The 19,769-nt window shown below is 44.4% G+C and overlaps 1 protein-coding gene across 2 annotated transcripts in view; it reads right to left on the bottom strand.

Annotated features, from left to right (window-relative positions):
• Positions 1-12,432, bottom strand: part of Rac1 (Rac family small GTPase 1) — a 32,836-nt gene extending 20,404 nt beyond the window's left edge. Inside the window, exons 1-2 of one of the 2 annotated variants that reach the window (XM_042686487.1) lie at positions 12,166-12,432; positions 891-962 (exon numbers count right to left, since the gene is read on the bottom strand). In XM_042686487.1, the coding sequence (XP_042542421.1) occupies positions 891-962; positions 12,166-12,200 (107 nt within the window). In that variant the 5' untranslated portion in view covers positions 12,201-12,432. The remainder of the gene's footprint in view (positions 1-890; positions 963-12,165) is intronic. The other variant, XM_042686488.1, reaches the window with a different exon arrangement.
• Between the last annotated feature and the right edge of the window lie 7,337 nt (positions 12,433-19,769).

The following is a 19,769-nucleotide window of genomic DNA, read 5'->3' as shown; positions in this document are numbered from 1 at the left end:
TGGGCTGGCTTTGAACTGCGATCCTCAGATCTCAGCCTCCTGAGTAGCTAGGATTACAGGTGTGAGCCACCAGTGCCCGGCTAAGGTTACTTTTTATACCCACACTAACCACACTATGTGTCAAGGAATGGCTTTGCTTACCATCTGCAACATGACAGCAATAGAATTGAAACATTCCTTATCCAAAATACCCGGAACAAGAAGTGTTTCAAATATACACACAATCTGCAGATCATTTTGTACATTATTTCTAATCATTTTGTGCATGAAACAGTTTCATGATATGGGATTTTCTCCCCTGTGGCAGGTGTCATGTCAGCATTCAAGTCTGATTGTCAAATATTTTGAATTATAAATGCCACCTATATCTATCAAAATTTACAATTCCCATTCTCTTTGTACTTGGTATAATTCTACTTCTAACAATTTTCCAGGTATATGCAAAGCCGTGCACAATTATGTTTTAACCCAAGCACTGCCTATGATGCCAAAAGAAAAAAGATAAACAAGATCCAAGTGACAATCAGTTCCTTAAAATCATGATTTAAGTTCTGCCTACACATGTAGATGTTTTTTCCACAATATGAAAAAACTACATTAAATTGGCTACTCCCTCCCTCCACCCCAAGATTGGGACTCAAATTCAATATGAGACTTTCACTTACTGGCTGGCACTCTACCATCTGAGCCATGCCCCCAAGCCCATGGCTAAATATTTTTTTAAAGCACAAAATGCCTTACAACTAAGGTCCAATCATTGTTTAAGAGGAATGATAAATAGTAGCAGATCATATAAAGATTATGGGCTTTATAGTAAAACATATGGTCAAACAAATTGAAAGGACACCCCACAGCCAGGTTAATTTTCCAATTTAATTGAAGATACTTACACAGTAGGGATGTACTCTCCAGGAAATGCATTGGTGGTGTAACTGATCAGCAGACAAGTTTTACCTACAGCTCTAAAAGGAGAGAAAGAAAAAGCTGCTTAGGCAACACAAAGCAACTCTAGATTACATTAGTCCTGATTTTCATTGGAAAAATCCAGAACTATACATACCATCTTAGGAATAATCAATTTCCACAAGCTTTAACACTACACACCCATTTTATCCTAAAACCCAAAATAATCAACCTAGAATTTTTCAGAATGGTAGATTCAAGAGCTATCTGACTTCATTAAGGTACATGGGTGGCATCAGCAACAAAGTCAAAGAGGAACAAGGAACATTTCTGGGTAAACAAATTCATTAGTGGTACTCAATATTATGTAGAAAATGAACTATACGGGGCTAACAAGGTGGCTCAGTGGTAGAATGCTTGCCTTGCATGCATGAGGTCCTGGGTTCGATTCCTTAACACCACATAAACAGAACCACATAAACATAAACAGTGGTACTGTGGCTTAAGTGGTAGAGCACTAACGTTGAGCTGATAGGGCCCAGGCCCAGAGTTCAAGTCCCATGACTAATAAAAAAGAAAAGAAAAAAAAAGAAAAAACTATATAACTTGTGAGTGAGGATGGGAACAAAAAAAAAACTGGTAGAGCCGGGCACTGGTGGCTCACACCTGTAATCCTAGCTACTCAGAGGGCACCAGTGGCTCACACCTGTAATCCTAGCTACTCAGAAGGCTGAGATCTGAGGATCGAGGTTCAAAGCCAGCCTGAGCAGGAAAGTCCATGAGACTTATCTCCAATAAACCACTCAGAAAACTAGAAGTGGCGCTGTGGCTCAAGTGGTAGAGAACTAGCCTTGAGCTGAAGAGCTGAGGGGGACAGTGTTCAGGCCCACCCAGAGTTCAAGCCCCATGACCGACCAAAAAAAAAACAAACAAACTAATAGAGAGGGAAGAAAGGGGTGACACTGTCCAAAACGAAATGTACTCATTATCCAACTTATGAAACTGTAACCCCTCTACAATGCCTTTATAACAGTAAAAATGAAAAAAAAAATTTTTTTTTTTGGGTCCGGTCGTGGGGCCTGAACTCTGGGCCTGGGCACTGTCCCTCAGCTCTTCAGCTCAAGGCTAGCGTTCTACCACTTGAGCCACAGTGCCATTTCTGGCTTTTTTCTATTTGCTTATGTGGTGCTGAGGAATAGAACCCAGGGCCTTGAGCATGCAAGGCAAGCGCTCTACCACTGAGCCACCTTCCCAGCCCCTAAAAATGAAAAATTTTTAAAAGAGTCCAGGCACTGATGGCTTATGCCTGTAATCCTAGCTACTCAGAAGGCTAAGGTCTGAGGATCTCATTTCAAAAGCCCAGGAAAGTCCATGAGACTCTTTATCACCAATTAACCAGAAAACCGAAAGTGGTGCTATGGCTCAAAGTGGCAGAGCATTAGCCTTGAGCAAAAGAGCTCAGAACCAGCATCCAGGTCCTGAGTTCAAACCCCACAACTGAGCTCCGACCCACCCCCCAAAAAGGACCATTTCCAAATTTAGTCTCTTCTCTGAAAATGTATAGGAGCCTTTCATTTAAGAATGGCAGTTCTATCTTCAAAATGTGGTAAAATATAGCTTGCCTCTGCAACTTACACTACTTGGGTGTTTCTCAAGTAGTAACTTTCCATGCTGCCTCTAAGCCACCGAGCTCAAACCCTGTCACGTTCCGGAAAGCCCTCCCCTCTTCTCTTGACAATCAGTAATGATTGCTCTCCTAACAAGAGTGCTCCATGGATCAACCACCACTCACAACTCCTCTCACACAAATTCATCTGTACTGAACATCTGCTTTTAAAGCAGGAGCTCTACAATACATTCTAAACATACTAATTCATAGCACAGGGGTAATGAGTGCAGACTGTACTGCTAGGAGATTAATCCACCATGGGAGTTCAAAGTATCCTCCACATGGAAATTTTTCAAAAGAATATTCCTAAAAATTAAGATGGTTGGCCAGGCATCGGTGGCTCACGCCTGTAATCCTAGCTCCTCAGGAGGCTGAGATCTGAGGATTGAGGTTCAAAGCCAGCCCGGGCAGCAGCGAAGTCCGTGAGACTCTTATCTCCAATAAACCACTAGAAAACTGGAAGTAGCGCTCTAGCTCAAGCAGTAGAGCGCTCGCCTTGAGCTGAAGAGCTGAGCAATAGTGCCCAAGCCCAGAGTTCAAGACCCACGACCAACAAAAATAATAAGATGGTTGTGTCACTTGTAAGAGTGCCTATACTAGATTGGAGGTGTAGCTCTGTAACTCAACACTTGCCTACCATGAATAAAGCCAGTCCAGCACCACAGCAGAAACCAAAACCAGTCGCCATACTGTACAAATTCACAGGTCAACTTCAAAAACTTCTTCTGAGTCCCCAGCATCCTGAGGGCTCATTTCACCAAATGCTCTCTATAATGAGCCCAACACTCCCTGCTGTCTTTGGTTGGTTTACCACTGTCAAAATCGTTGATCACTCAACAACTGTTAGGTTAACATTCATCACCAAAACAGCAAAGTGCTCTTGTATTTTCACCCACACCCTTAAAACTTTGAGAAACTGTGTCAAGAAGGGCTGGGTACAGGCTCATTCAGTCTTGCCAATACTTGTTTTATTCATAACATTATGAAGGACTTAACAGAAGTTGGAACTCCCACCCAAGACCTCACAGTCAAGTATTACCTCACCATTACCAGGAGGGAACTTCCAATTCCCAAAGGCTTTCTAAACAGAAATGACTCACTGAACATACATTTTATGAAAGGCTTAGAATGTCAAAATAAAACCTGTATGAGCAAGAGCTTAGGATTTAGTCAGAAGCCTGGATCTAGGATCCAAAGTCAAGGCCAATTCTTTAATTAGCTTTTGTAACTTATCAGTTAGTTTCAACAACCTTATATGCTTCAGCTCTCTCAGCCATAAAATGGAGCAAAAAGTACAAAGTCCTCTACCAAAGTATGGTGACCATTAATTCAATTTCAATGTGTACCACATGTGTGCTACGCCAGGAAGTATACTAGCTGCTGAAAATACTGAGATGAACAAGACTTTGTGGAATGTAATTATTACTGAAGTGTTACTGAAGATGTCCTTGCAATGTATTACAAAAGACCTAAGCTGGTGTTGGGGGTTGTGGAAGGAAGCGGCAATGTATGAAGGGGTCAGGAGAGTAGGAGGAACAAAAACAACAGCACAGCACATGGGGAGACCCAGAGCTCAAAGAAGCCCAGGATAACACAAGCAGCAAGAGTTACAGAGGCAGTGAGTGGCAGTGAAAAATCTGAAGAGACTGTCATCTCTTCCTTAAGAGTATATGGGATTGGTTCTACTGGGGAAGCCACAAAAGACTTCAACTTGTCAGGAATACACTAGATTTTAGAAGTGGCCTCTGAAGCCGGGCACCGGTGGCTCACGCCTGTAATCCTAGCTACTCAGGAGGTTAAGATCTGAGGATGGCGGTTCAAAGCCAGCCAGGGCAGGAAAGTCCATAAAACTCTTATCTCCAATAAAACACTCAGAAAACCAGAAGTGGTGCTGTGGCTCAAGTGGTAGAGCGCTTGCCTTGAGCTGAAGAGCTGAGGGACAGCGCCCAAGCCGAGTTCAAGCCCATGACCAACCAAAAAAAAAAAAAGAAAACACAAAGTGGCCTCTGAATGCACTGTGGAGGACAACGAGGGAACTGCTATTGTGTTCTAGAAATTACTCATTGTGGTCAGAAGGACAGTTTCATGAGCTCCTTAGATATGAGGCCAAACAAGCATGGCCTGGCAATGGGCCGGATGAGGTAGCTGAGAATGGGAGTGGAGGCTAAGGCCATGACAAGTGAACTCTTTTCCAAAATGAGGTTGTGTGAAAACATGAACAATTCTTGCTACATAATGTCAACTGTAACCATGTAAACATTTTTAATGTTTGAAATATATCTTTTAGGATCCATTACAAAGTCATTACTATAAAAAATAACTTTAAAATGTTTCTATTTCCTTTTCTCCATTAATACTCGGCTGAGACATCTTGTGAAAAGCTTAAATGCAGAATTATTCAAGGTGCTGGTGCAATCCTGATTTATAGGTAGCAATGTTCTACCTTTCATTAAAATTTTGTTTAATTTGGCTGGGGATGTAGCATAGTGGCAGAGTGCTTGCCTAGCATGCATGAAGCCCTTGGTTCAATTCCTCAGTACCATATGAACAGAAAAAGCTGAAGTGGTACTGTGGTTCAAGTGGCAGAGTGCTAGCCTTGAGCAAAAAGAAGTTCAGGACCCAGGACTTGGGTGGGGGTGGGGGGTGTGGGGGGTGGAGAAGTTCCTTAACTTTAAAAAAAGGATTAATGAGCTCATGCTTATAATCCTAGCTACTCAGGAGGCTAAGGTCTGAGGATCACAATTTGAAGCCAGCACAGACAGGAAAAGTCTGATAGACAATTATCTCCAATAAACTACCAAAATGCTGCAAAATGGAGCAGCTGCTCAAATGGTAGAGCAGTAGCCTTAAGCCAAACAAACAAACAAAGCCCTCAAGGACAGTTCTCAGGCCCTGAGTTCAAACATCAGCGCTTGTGCACACGCGCGCGCGCGCGCGCACACACACACACACACACACACACTTTCTCTGACACACACACAGACATACACACAAATTAATGAAAATAGAAGGGTTATTTTCCTTCCATTAGTGTAATTTATTCACTCTTCGTAAACACACATTAATCAACTATAAAGGCGAGTCAACATCTATACTAAGCCAAGTAACATGAAGGCTGCCCATGTGGAGGATAGAAGCCAGATTCAGTCAGAACCATTACTGATGCTGCTGCAGAATTCCTGCACGTTACTTACTCTTTGCTTTGGAATTCCGAATTACGTATATTTAACTGCTCAGTCAAACCTCTTTTTTTAACACTTGAAAAATATTTTACCTCTAGAAAATAGCAAGAGTCTACTGGAAGACAGCCTGTGTCAGGGTGTCAGTTCTACAATGGATTTCCTCTCATTTATGACATGACAATTTCTTTAACCTATCAGGCTTCCCCTGCTCTGGACTGTAGAAATACCAAGGCTAGAGAAAAGAAATTATTTTATGTTTTTCACTTTTCCACTGAGAGGGAGCAACTTCAGCATTACTTCCTATACAAACCAATTTGGGGTAGGCATACTGGGAGTGAAATCAGAGCCTTGCGCTTGTTGGGCAATGACTGTCTACACCACTTGAGCTACACCCTCAGACCCTTTTGCTTTTAGATTATTTTTCAAACAGAGTTGTTTTTTTGAAAAGGGGAGTGGGGACCTAAGAGGTCTAAAGACCTTTTCACAAAAAGTAAAAAGCCTTTTAAGATAAATTGATATGGGGCTGGGAAGGTGGCTCAGTGGTAGAGCGCTTGCCTTGCATGCATGAGGCCCTGGGTTCCATTCCTCAGCACCACATAAGCAAAAAGAAAAAAGCTTGAAGTGGCACTGGGGCTCAAGTGGTAGAGCGCTAGCTTTGAGCTGAAGAGCTGAGGGACAGTGCCCAGGGCCAGAGTTCAGGCCCCATGACCAGACCCCCCCCCCCCCAAAAAAAAGCCAGACTCTTCCAATGACAACCATAAATCAAAAACACGAAATGTTGTCTAAAAGTATATAGATCAGGGCTGAGAAGGTGGCTCAGTGGTAGAGCGCTTGTCTTGCATGCCTGAGGCCCTGGGTTTGATTCCTCAGCACCACATAAGCAAAAAGAAAAAAGACAGAAGTGGCGCTGTAGCTCAAGTGGTAGCGCACGAGCCTTGAGCTGAAGAGCTGAGGGACAGCGCCCAGGCCCAGAGTTCAGGCCCCACGACTGGACCCAAAATATATATAAATATATAGATCTTTTGTGGGGGGTGGGGGTGGGGAAGTGGGTCATGGGGCTTGAACTCTGGGCCTGGACACTGTCCCTCAACTCTTCAGTTCAAGGTGAGCGCTCTACAACTTGAGCCACAGCACCATGTACAGTTTACTGGTGGTTTATTAGAGATAAGAGTCTCACGGACTTTCCCGCCTGGGCTGGCTTTGAACTTTGATCCTCAGATTTCAGCCTCCTGAGTAGTTAGGATTACAGGTTTGAGCCGCTGGCACCCAGCAAGTATATAGATCTTAAAGGCAAGTTAGGAGATGCCTGGCACTAGTGGCTTCTACCTGTAATCTCAGCTATGCAGGAGGCTGAGGTCAGAGGATCATGGTTCAAAGCTAGCCAGAGCAGGAAAGTCCATGAAACTTTTATGACGCTTATTTCCAATTAACCAGCAAAAAGCTAGAAGTAGAGGTGTCACTCAAGTGGTAGAACACTAGCCTTGAACAAAAAAGCTGAGAGACAGTGCCCAGGACCTGAGTTCAAACCCTAGATTGGCACCAATATGCGTGTGCATGTGCACATGTGCAATTTATACTGACAAAGCAAAGAAATTCAACAGTAGGCCTTAAATACATTACAAAAAACTAACAATAGTAATTTAGAATTATAAAAATACAAGTTAAATCTGAACTTCTAAAGTTCCACTACAGCACAGCACAACATCTATACAGAAATTAACTTTGATAATCATTAGAGGTTTCAAAACATTAATATTCTGCACCAACTTTCTTAAACATTAACGGCTAAAGACACTACATATAGTAGAACTGAAGTCAGACACAAGCTTTCTTCTAGACTTACTATTTTTTTTGGGGGGGGGGGGCTGGGGGGGTCGGTCATGGGGCCTGAATTCTGGGCCTGAGCACTGTCCCTCAGCTCTTCAGCTCAAGGCTAGCGCTCTCTCTACCACTTGAGCCACAGCGCCACTTCTGGCTTTTTCTGCTTATTTGGTGCTGAGGAATCAAACCCAGGGCCTCATACATGCAAGACAAGCACTCTACCACTGAGCCACCTACCCAGCTAGACCACTATTTTTGCTTAGAGTTCACAAAAAGAATTCATATCTAACTGCATTCTACCCTTTTCTCCCTCCAAATAAACCCTATTAAGTCCTTGGATAATAGGAAATAATGTATTAATGTAAAGAGACTGATAACTTGATTATATAGTCTAAGTGGTAGGTATATGGGTACTGACTCACAATTCTTTCAAGTTTACTATGCCTGGATTTTTTTTTTCATATTAAGATTTTAGTGAAAAAAAAAAAGATTTTTTGGGGGGAGGGTGAGTAGTCGTGGAGGTGGGAGGGAAGGGAGGGTAGGGGGGAAACAAAGGAGGAGGCAACAACGTTCAATAGGAAATGTAATCATTACCTTGCTCATGTAACGGTAACCCCTCTGTAGAACATTTTTACAATAAAAAAATGCACAAAGAAAGATTTTGTTTTCCTGATGTCAATGTGCTAATAACTGTACTGTAACAGGATTCCTGCTAAGACAACCTGCTAAGTTACCTGGTGAGGAAGAAATGGAAGCAGGAAGTACTTAAACATCAAGTGACTAATACAGGAGAGAACATTATAAAACATGAACTGAGGACTTCTAAAAATTATTTCCCAGTACTCATCCATTTAACCCAATCCCAAACTTCTACTGAGACTGTCATTCAAAATGCTTGTTTACTGTGGTGTTAGGGATCAAACTCAAGACCTTAAGAATGCAAAGCAAGCATTCCATTATCCTGAGCATCATCTTGAACTTTTTTCTCCTCAAGGCTAGCACTCTAGCACTTTAAGCCACAGCTCCACTTCAGGCTTTTTGGTAGTTAATTTGAGATAAGTGTTTCACAGACTTTTCTGCCTGGGGCTCCTTTGAACTATAACCCTCAGATTTAACCTCTTGAGTAAGCTAGGACTACAGACATGAGCCATAGGCATCCAGCTTAATATTTTTTTTAAAAAATATTATGTATAATTTTACCATCTGAGTTAAATTTAAATTTGGAAACCAGTCAGTGCAGAATTCAAGTATGTTTCTAACAGGTAAAAAATAAGAACCCCATGCCACAAACACACACACACACACACACACACACACACACACACACACACACACAGAATTCATGAAGAGCACATCTCACTGTTCTGTGGAAGTAAATGTATATTTCTATAAGGATGATGTCACAGATGTTTATCAGGCTCAACTGAAAAACTCCTGGACAGCACTATCTAAGTTAGACACAGTTAGGGCTGGGAAAGTGGCTCAGTGGTAGAGTGCTTGCTTTGCATGCATGAGGCCCTGGGTTTGATTCCTTAGCACCACATAAGTAGAAAAAGCCAGAAGTTGCACTGTGCCAAGCATTCTACCACTAGGTCACCTTCTCAGTCCAATATAGCTTATTCTATTGAAAACAAAATTTTGGTATGAATAAATACATATCTAGGCTTTTTTGATGAAATTCACCACACATTGTCCCTTACATTATCACAGCTCACCTGTTAGTAAAAGTACATTTCAGCTGGACGTTGGTGGCTCATGCCTATAATCCCAGCTACTCATGAGACTGAGGATCTCGGTTCAAAGCCAGCCCTGGCAGGAAAGTCCATGAGACTCTAATCTCCAATTATAACTTCCAGAAAACTGGAAGTAGTGCTGTGGCTCAAAGTGGCAGAGCACTAACCTTGAGTGAAAAGCTCAGACACCATGCCCAGGCCCTGAGTTCAAGCTCCACAGCTTTGGGGGAGGGGGGGAAACACGGGGTACATTTCACCTCTTATCACTTAACCCTTCTCAATATAAATGTCAAATACTGAAATACATACAATACTATTAAAACAGACTGATACTAAAAAACCTGTCTGAAAAACAGAAAGCGAAAAACAGTTTTTGGTATTTTTTTTTCGGTTGGTCATGGGGCTTGAACTCTGGGCCTGGGCACTGTCCCTCAGCTCTTCAGCTTAAGGCAAGCGCTCTACCACTTCAGCCAGGGCGCTGTCCCTCAGCTCTTCAGCTCAAGGCAAGTGCTCTACTTCAGCCACGCACCACTTCCAGTCTTATGGTTTACTGGAGATAAGAGTCTCACAGACTTTCCTGCCTGGGCTGGCTTTGAACCATGATCTTCAGATCTCAGCCTCCTGAGTAGCTAGGATTACTGGCATGAGCCACTGGCGCCTGGCTTCCAAAACCAGTTTTTATGGCTTAGTGGTAGAATACTTGCCTAGCATGCATGAAGCTCTGGGTTCAATTCCTCAGTACCACATAAACAGAAAATGCTGGAAGAGATGCTGCAGCTCAAATGGTAGAGTGCTAGCCATGAGCAAAAGAGGCTAGGGACAATGCCTAGGTCCTGAGTTCAAGCCCCAGGACTGCCCCCCCCCAAAAAAAAAGCTTTTATGTCCAATGCTTTTGCCTACTGCCCATAGTAATGGCAGCGATAATAATCACAAGTAAAGCACTTGCCTAGCATATAGCAGCCATGGGTTTAATCTTCAGAACAAAATAAAATGATAACTAGCACTCAACAAGGGGCTTCTTAATAGTCACCACTTGCTGCGCCTTGTTTAACTTCCTCTTAAGGAACCGCTCTCTTCAAGATGAGTGGTATGTTCAGGTTACCCCAGAAGTTAAATCTCAGTGGGGTAGAGTTCTAGATCCCACAGTAGGTACACAAAAAGTACTTGACTATGCAAGAAACAAAGAGGCCCTGGGTTCCATCACTAGCACCCAGAAAAATAAAATACAAATTTAGCAGTTCATGATCTGCCATTGTTAAGTAAACTAAATAAACTACATGTATCTATTGTGCTTACTGAATTAGTCTTAGGAGTTTTCAATTGTATACTATAACTTAGTATGAAATGAGCAACAATTTAATTTTTTAAAGTATAGTACTTCATTTTCCAAGCAAGTAAGTTAGAAACATTCCTAAAGCAAGGAATGAGTCTTCATTTAACAATGTGAAATGATAAAAACGTTACTGAAATTAGCCCATTGATTTACCTATCTCATCTGACCTCCTCCCCGACCAAAGTAAAGCTTTATCTTTTAAAAAGCTAAAAAAGGAAGCATAGACCTAGTCCTAAGTAAACTTTAGAATTTTCAGCTACACTCACGGAGCCATGTTTGTAATCTTTCGAATTTGAGACAAATCCTATGAACTGGCAGTTTACCTTGCCAAAAAAAAGAAAAAAAAAATCAGTCTGTCCATCTTGCTTCTGAACTATTTATGGAAACAATTCTAATGTCTAATGTAGAACCATGTAAATAAATAGAAAATCTACAATGCATTTAGAAGGATAAAGAAATCAGTCCCAATGACAAGTCTGGAGAGGACAGTCACCCAAAGTTAAGTGATTCCAAAACTCTTCCTTCCCTGATTCAAACTGAAAATGTACATGCAGTCTGAGTTTGAAGAAACCGAGAATTAATTCTCCCAGCTTCCTGGATAACACTAATCTACACACACACAACGCTCAGACACACAATTTTGCTCAGATTACACTAAGATTCTTGTTCCTATGGGAGGAAAAAAAAAAAAACAGCATAAGACAAGTCTTGTTTTCCTGCAGAACCAGTAACCACCACGGACAGTAACGAAAAGAAATGCCTTGAGTCAAAAGCAGCCAATTCTGCTACATCCAAACCTAATGTATCAAGCAAAGGCTAATTCGGTTTTTGTTAAACACACCAAGTTCAAAGAAAAGAACATTCTCCATCACATCCATCTTATAGCTAACACTTTTCGAACTTTCGCCAGGCAACGTGCGAAAAACGATCATTTTAAAAGACCCTAAAAGTAGCGAAGTACACAAGTAGAAACAATTTTGGTCACACCTAAGTTTCGGAGTCCCCCCCCCCACAAAGTGGCCCTTGCAAGCATGCATCGAATGGAATCGACTCGGCCGCCCTAACCCGTCCCAGTTCTCGGGAACTCCGGAGGTTAATGCACAAACCAAAGATACCCCCTTTCAAAAAAAATACATATATATATTTATATATATGGAGAGAGAGAGAGAGAAATAATGGCGGGGGGAGGACGGAGACGCGCAAAAACCCCCAAGCCCGCTACATCTAGTTGCTTTCGAGGGCGGTGTCCAGCCCGGGAAGAAAGCGAAGAGGGTGGAGTTCACTTTTCCCTCCGGCCGCTCAGGAGGCCCTCCTCCCCCACCAAAAAGCCGGAACCAGGCCCGCACCACCGGCCTGAGAGCGTGGTGAGGCCCGCGCCCCCTCGAGGAAAGCCGGCCCGCGGTCTACGAGAGCCCGCGGCGCCTCTGGCCTAGGTAGGCCCGAGCCCCTCCCGCCTCCGTCCCGACCCGGCCCGACCCCCGCCCGCCCCCGGCCTGGCCCGGCCGCGCACTCGCTCTCACTCACCCGTCTCCCACCACCACACACTTGATGGCCTGCATCGGGGCCGCTCGCTGGGCCGCAGCGGCGGCGGCCGGGTAAGAAAAGATGGAATCGGCAGGCAGGCAGGCGCGCGGCTGTGGGCGGCGGAGCGCGAGGTGCCGGGGCCGCTGTCCACGCCAACTAGCCCTCGGTGGACTGGAAGCCGAAGCCTCACAGCAGCCACCACCCAAAGCTGAGGAAAACTGCAGAGAAACAGGAAATGGCCGCTCCACTCACATCCGGCCTCCCCTCCCCTCCCCCCTGCGTCGGCGCCGCCGCTCCCAGGCTCGGGGCGGGGCTTGTCTCGCCCGCTCCTGCGCGCCCGCGTGCGCGCGCGCGTCCTGGCTGATTCTGCTGGGCCCCGGGCACGCGCTGCGGCGCGCTCCGGGAGCGCGCCAGGCTTCGACCGCGGGGCGAGGAGATTGCGGTATTTGCGCGCTGGAGCCGCCCAGGCGCGGCCCGGGTTTGGATTCCAGAAGCCGCACTTGGGATCTGTTGACCACTCCTACCAAGAACGTTGTTCCCTTTTTTTTTTTTTTGTCTTTTTCTGTTTTTATTACTATCAGTTTTATGCGATAGCGACAGTTTATGCCCTGATGTCGAGTCTTCCTAGAAACTGTGATTTTAGAACTAAAACTATAAGGGAGAACTAAAGTATAACTATATATTAATATTAAAAGTATGGAAAAATTGGGGCTGGGAAGGTGGCTCAGTGGTAGGGTGCTTGTTTTGCATGCATGAGGTCCTGGGTTCGATTCCTGAGCACCACATAAGCAAAAAGAAATAAGCCGGAAGTGGCGCTGTGGCTCAAGTGGTAGAGCGCTAGCCTTGAGCTGAAGAGCTGAGGGACAGTGCCCAGGCCCAGAGTTCAGGCCCCACGACCGACAAAAGGAAAAAAAGTAAAAAGAAAAAAGAAAAAAAAAAAAGAGAAAGAGCCAATGAGAAGACTAAAGGGCTGGAGCCCCTGAATTCAAACTGTAGGAGCCATCAAAAAAGAAAAGGGGCGGGCACCAGTGGCTCACGCCTGTATCCGAGGATCACGGTTCAAATCTGAGGATCACGGTTCAAAGCCAGCCCGGTAGAAAAGTCCTAAGACTTTTATCTCCAATTAACCACTAGAAAACCAGAAGTGGCCCTGTGGCTCAAGCGGTAGAGCACTCGCCTTGAGCTGAAGAGCGCAGAGTTCAAAGCAAGGAACTTGCAGGGTATCTTCCCAGAGTACAGGAATTTACTTACTTAAGGGGAAGTGCCCGACCAGCCCCCACCCCAAACAATGCGAACTAATAAGCTCCTACCAACTTCCAGAGAGAAAACACAAGTGGAGGAAATAGGAAATAGAATGGCTTTTTTTGGGTTTCTCAGCCCTTGAACTCTAGTTAAGTGACAATGTCATCAAAATTCTACCCAGAGCCAAAACTATTGATCAAGTAGGAGAGTAAAATAACAAGAACATTTTCAGACCAATTAAGTGCTCAAGAAGTTGTACCTCCCACTTACATGTCCCAGGAAAGTACTGGGACATATGTTCCTCCAGCAGGAACAAGTAAACCAAAAGAAGCTGTGAGAGGCAGAATCTAGGGCTCAAACAGAGAAGACAGGAATAGGGTCCTCCACCACAGATCGTGGTGATGTATGACCAGGCCACACTGGAAATTTTGTGGGCTTCAACCCACACAGGCTTTGTGTCCAGGGCTACTTCTTTTTGATGACCACCAGCTCTGCTCCACCGACAGAGGGGGAAGGGACAACACAGAGAAAATAAGGGTAAGACAACAGAGAATTGTGATCTCTATTTTATGGGCAGGAATGTGCAACAGACTGGTAGCTCAAGCCTTAATCCTAGCTACTTAAAAAGTGTACATAGAGGATCCAAGTTTGAAGTCAGCCTAGGCAAAAAGGTTAATGAGACTTCCTTTATCCAACCTCTATATCTCAACCAACAGAGAGAAAATTGTGGTGTATATCTGTAATCCCAGCTACTCAAAAGGAATAGGTCAGCTAGACACTGGTAGCTCATGCCAGTATTCCTACCTAGGCAGGAGCCTGAGATCTAAAGATCCCAGTTCAAATCCAGCCAGGGCAGGAAAGTTTGTGAGACCCTTACCTCTAATTAACTACTAGAAAACTGGAAGTGGCTCTGTGGCTCAAAGTGATAGAATGCTAGGTTTGCGAAAAAGCTCAGGGACAGCCCCCATGCCCTGAGTTCAAGCCTCATGACTGACGAAAAACAAAAAAAGCCATAGGTAAGAGGATTGTGGTCAGAGGTTAGTCTGAATAAAAAGCCCAAGAACCTATCTGAAAAGTAAGTAAAATGAAGACAAGCACTGTAATTCTAGATACTCAGGAAACTGAAATCTGAGGATCACAGTTTGAAGCCAGCTCAGGCAGAAAAGTTCATGAGACTCATCTCCAATTAACCAGCAGAAAGCAGACAATGGAGATATAGAAAACAAAACAAAACAAAAAAGCCCAAACCCACAAAAACTTCATGAAGCTGGGCGCCTGTGGCTCATGCCTGTAATCCTAGCTACTCAGGAGGCTGAGATCTGAAGATCACAGTTCAAAGCTAGCCCAACAGGAAAACCCATGAGACACTTATCTCCAATTAACTACCAGGAAACTGGAAATGGCTCTGTGGCTCAAGTGGTAGAGTGCTTGCCTTGAGCTGAAGAACTCAGGGACAGCACCTAGGACCAGAGTTCAAGCTCCAGGACCAACAAGAAAAAAAAAGAAAAGGTCATAGTCTCATATGTTCCCATAATGTCTGTCTTCCTGTGTGTTTGTAACTGATTTTAATATTGCTACATAATGTAATGGGATTATTTAAAAATCCAATTCTTACTATATTTTCCATTCTGGCCTCAAACTCTTGGGCTCAAGTGATTCTCTTGCCTGAGCCCCCTGTGTAGCTGATATTACAGGTGTACTCCACTAGGCCCTGCAACAATCCAGCTGGTTATTTCTAGTGCCACAAGTGACTACTACAAGATGGATAGAGGTAGAAATGCTGATAAGAAAGAAAGACATATATATGCACATATATATAAGAGAGAGAGAGGGAAAGAGAGAGAGAAATGAGTTATGTTCACAGAAACAAGGGAAAAATCCAAAGAAAAATTGGAAAAATTGAGTAACTAGGACTCAGGAAGATTAGGGACCCTCAATGATCCAATCCAGGTGAGAATGATTTCCCTTGCCTCAGGGTCCCTGACACACCCTTCCCCCCTCCAATTTGGTTTCCATTCCTGATGAAGGGGGCCAGGGAATCTTGTTTGTTTGGTCTGATCCCCTGCTTACCCACTGGGGAAGAGAGAAAACTCAGTGACTCATAGACACACGCACGCACGCACGCACGCACGCACGGACACAAAATGGGGTAGAGGAAGTCCTTTCAAGAGATGGGAAGTTGTGGCCGGGCAAACCAAACCAAAAGAGAGCTCTTCAATCCCAAAGATTAACTTCAGTGCAAATGACAGAGCCCCAAAGAAACAATGGCTTCAACAAGATCCAAATTTGTTTCTCTTGGGTTAAAACTCAGAGGTAAGAAATTCAAGCTGCTAATAGGGCGCCGGTGGCTCACACCTGTAATCCTAGCTACTCAGGAGGCTGAGATCTGGGGATCACAGTTCAAAGCCAGCATGGGCAGGAAAAGTCCATGAGACTCTTATCTCTAATAAACCATTCAGAAAACCAGAAGTGGCGCTGTGGCTCAAGTGGTAGTGCACTAACCTTGAGCTGAAGAGCTGAGGGACAGTACCCAGGCCCACAACTGACAAAAGGAAAAAAGAAAAATTCAAGCTGCTAGCTGGGTGCTGGTGGCTCATTCCTGTAATCCTAGCTATTCAGGAAGCTGAGATATGAGGATCGTGGTTCAAAGCCAGCCTGGGCAAGAAAATCCATGAGACTCTTTTTTTTTTTTTTGTAGGTCGTGAGGCTTGAACTCTGGGCCTGGGCGCTGTCCCCAAGCTCTTCAGCTCAAGGCGAGCGCTCTACCGCTTGAGCCACAGTGCCATTTCCGGTTTTCTGAGTAGTTTATTGGAGATTAGAGTTTCACAGACTTTCCTGCATGGGCTGGTTTTGAACCACAATCTTCAGATCTCAGCCTACTGAGTAGCTAGGATTTCAGGCGTGAGCCACCAGCACCTGGCTTCCATGAGACTCCTATCTCCCATAAACCACCAGAAAACTGGAAGTGGCATGGTGGCTCAAACTGGCCTTGAGCTGAAGAGCTGAGGGACAGTGCCCAGGCCCAGAGTTCAAGCCCCACAACCAACAAAGAAAAAAAGAAAGAAATTCAAGCTGCTACCTGGTTCCTCTCCAAGGTTCTCAGGACCTGGCTCCTTCCTTTTGAGTCAGTAGAGGGTTTAGTTCAGCTATATATGTCCCATGGAGAAATAGAGAGGAAAATGGTCAAAAGAGTGGGCTAAGTGTGTCTTCAACTTCTTAGATCTCATTGGCCCCATATGTGGTCTCATGACCATACTGAGCTTCAGGGCAGTCTGGGAAATGCCTCCCCTCGTGAATTTTATTACCCTAAAAGGAATGCCCAAACAACGGTAAGTCAAAGAACAATTCCTTCCATATCCTCTATGCACCATCTGGCTACATGTCTCTTCAAACACTGAATTTTTTTCATGCTTTATTAATATTCCATATTAATTATATAAAATGATGGATTTCCTTGTGGCTCTTTCTGGTGTTAGCCCTGGGGCTTGAACTCAGGCTGGGCCGGGGTGCAGTCTCTTAGGTGTTTTTTTTTGTTTTTTTTTTTTTGGTCGGTCGTGGGGCTTGAACTCTGGGCTTAAGCGCTATCCGTGCACTCTTCAGCTCAAGGTGAGCGCTATACTGCTTGAGCCACAGCACCACTTCTGGTTTTCTACAGGTTTATTGGAGATAAGAGTCTCATGGACTTTCCTGCCCTGGCTGGCTTTGAACCGACATCCTCAGATCTCAGCTTCCTGAGTAGCTAGGATTACGGGAGTGAGCCACCGGCACCGGGCTTTCTTAGGTGTTTTTTTGTTTGTTTGTTGGTCGTGGGGCCTGAACTCTGGGCCTGGGCGCTGTCCCTTAGCTCTTCAGCTCAAGGCTATCCCTCTATTACTTGAGCCACACCACCACTTCTGGCATGAGACCCAGGGTCTCATGCATGCAAGGCAAGCACTCTGCTACTGAACTACCTTCCCAGTCCGTTTTGTTTTTGCTGAAGAGTAGCTAATTCTACTACTTGAACCACAGTTCCATTTCTGGCTTTTTGGGGGTGCTTAATTGGAGATAATAGTTTCACAGACTTTCCTGCCCTGGCTGGCTTTGAACTGCAATCCTCACATCTTGGCCTCCTGAGTAGCTAAGATTACAGGAGTGAGCCATCAGTGCATAGGTCAAAGTAGTTTTGATCTGCATGTCTCTGATGGTCAAGGATATTAGACACTTTTTATGCATTTATTGGCCATTTGCTCTTCTTTTGACCTCTTGGCAACTTAGTAACCCCTCCAAGCACATATCTTTAAGCCTTACTTCATCTTCAAATAAAGACAAGGAAAATATCATAATTTAGTCTGACATGATATTATCTTGAGTAAGACCGAGTACAAAACTTCCAGTATTGCCGAGCACCGGTGACTCATGCCTGTAATCCTAGCTACTCAGGAGGCTGAGATCTAAGGATTGAGGTTCAAAGCCAGCCTAGGCAGGAAAGACCACGTGAGACTCCTATCTCCAATAAACCATGCAGAAATCCAGAAGTGGCGCTGTAGCTCAAGTGGTAGAGCACTTGCCTTGAGCTGAAGAGTTGAGGGACAGCGCCCAGGCCCAGAGTTCAAGCCCCATGGCCGACAAAAACAAAACAAAATTTCCAGTATTGCTCAAGTTCAAATTCAGAGTTTCCTCTGAGCCTCAAGGTGAACTCTGACCTGTGAACCCCTATAAGAATCAAACACAGCTATAGACTTCCAAGGTATAATGGTAGAGACTGAAGGGCTGAGATCAAGTGTGACAGGAACCCAGGGCTTCTCCCTTTCCTTAGCTTTTTTTTTTTTTTTTTTTTGTCAGCCATTGGTCTTGAACTCAGGGCCTGAGTGCTGTCCCTGAGCTTTTTCACTCAAGGCTAGTACTCTACCACTTGAAACCACAGGGACACTTTCAGTTTTCAAGTGGCTAATTGGAGATGAGTTCCACAGACTTTCCTGGCCAGGCTAGCTTTGATCCTGAGATCCTCAGATCTCAGCCTCCTGAGTAGCTAGGATTATAGGCATGAGCCACCAGTGCCCAGCTTCTCTTCAGCTTTTTTGGTCGTAAGGCAGATACTCTTTTTTTTGTCAGTCATGGGGCTTGAATTCTGGGCCTGGGTGCTGTCCCTCAGCTCTTCAGCTCAAGGCAAGCACTCTACCACTTGAGCCACAGCACCACTTGCAGTTTTCCAGTAGTTTATTGGAGTTAAGAGACTCAGACTTTTCTGCCTGGGCTAGCTTCGAATCACAATCCTCAGATCTCAGCCTCCTGAGTAGTTAGGATTACAGGCGTGAGCCACCGGCACCCAGCCACACACTATTGTTTTTGTTGGTCATAGGACTTGAACTCAGGGCCTGGGCGATGTCCCTGAGCTTTTTCACTCAAGGCTAGTGCTTACCACTTTGAGCCGCAGACCACTTCTGTTTTTCTGGTAGTTAATTGGAGATAAGAGTCTCATGGCTAGTGCCGGTGTCTCACACCTGTAATCCTAGCTACTCAGGAGGCTGAGATTTGAAGATCTCAGTTCAAAGCTAGCCTGGGCAGGAAAGTCCGAGAGACCCTTATCTCCAATAAACCACTAGAAACCCAGAAGTGGCACTGTGGCTCCAGTGGTAGAGAACTCTCTCCTTGAGCTGAAGAGCACAGGGACAGTGCCCAAGCTGAGAATTCAAGCCCCACAACTAACAACAACAACAAAAAGTCTCATGGACTTTCCTGCCTGGATTGGCTTTGAACCACGATCCTCTGAGTAGCTAGGATTACAGGCATGAGCCACCCTTGTCTAGCTGATGCCTCAGATTTTGTTGGCTTTCTGTTGTATGCCCTTTGACCTCTCATGTGTAATTACAACAGGCTTCCGACCTAATTGAGTTTAATTTCAGGTTAAATTTGTGGGCCACTTTATATATTAATTGGTTAAAATGCTTTTTTGTACTTAGCAACATAGAAATGAGTAACTAGAAGATAGGTGACAAGGCTCACAACTATTATTTAGCTACTTATTTAGGAGGCTGAGATTATGAGGATCATGAGGCTAGAGGCCATCCTAGGTTAAAAAAAAAGTTCATGAGCCGTCTTTTCAACTAATAGCTCTGTTTGATGTCTTCTGACTGGTATCCTAGTTACCAGAGAAAGCCTAAAATAGGAGTAGGGAGAGGCCCAGATGCGCTTTCACACAGAAGTTGAGAATCTAATCTTAACAATAACCAGCACAAATGGACTGGAAGTATGGCTCATGGATAAAGTGCCTGCCTAGCAAGCACAAGGCCCTGGGTTCAATCCCTAGGAGGACGTGTGTGTGTGTGTGTGTGTGTGTGTGTGTGTGTGTGTGTGTGTGTGTGTGTGTTTATTTCACAATGCCA

Source organism: Dipodomys spectabilis, unplaced genomic scaffold (genome assembly GCF_019054845.1).
Source record: "Dipodomys spectabilis isolate Male_0828 unplaced genomic scaffold, ASM1905484v1 ptg000098l, whole genome shotgun sequence".
In the NCBI taxonomy this organism is placed as follows: domain Eukaryota; kingdom Metazoa; phylum Chordata; class Mammalia; order Rodentia; family Heteromyidae; genus Dipodomys; species Dipodomys spectabilis.
This window is presented reverse-complemented; position numbering and strand designations above follow the sequence as displayed.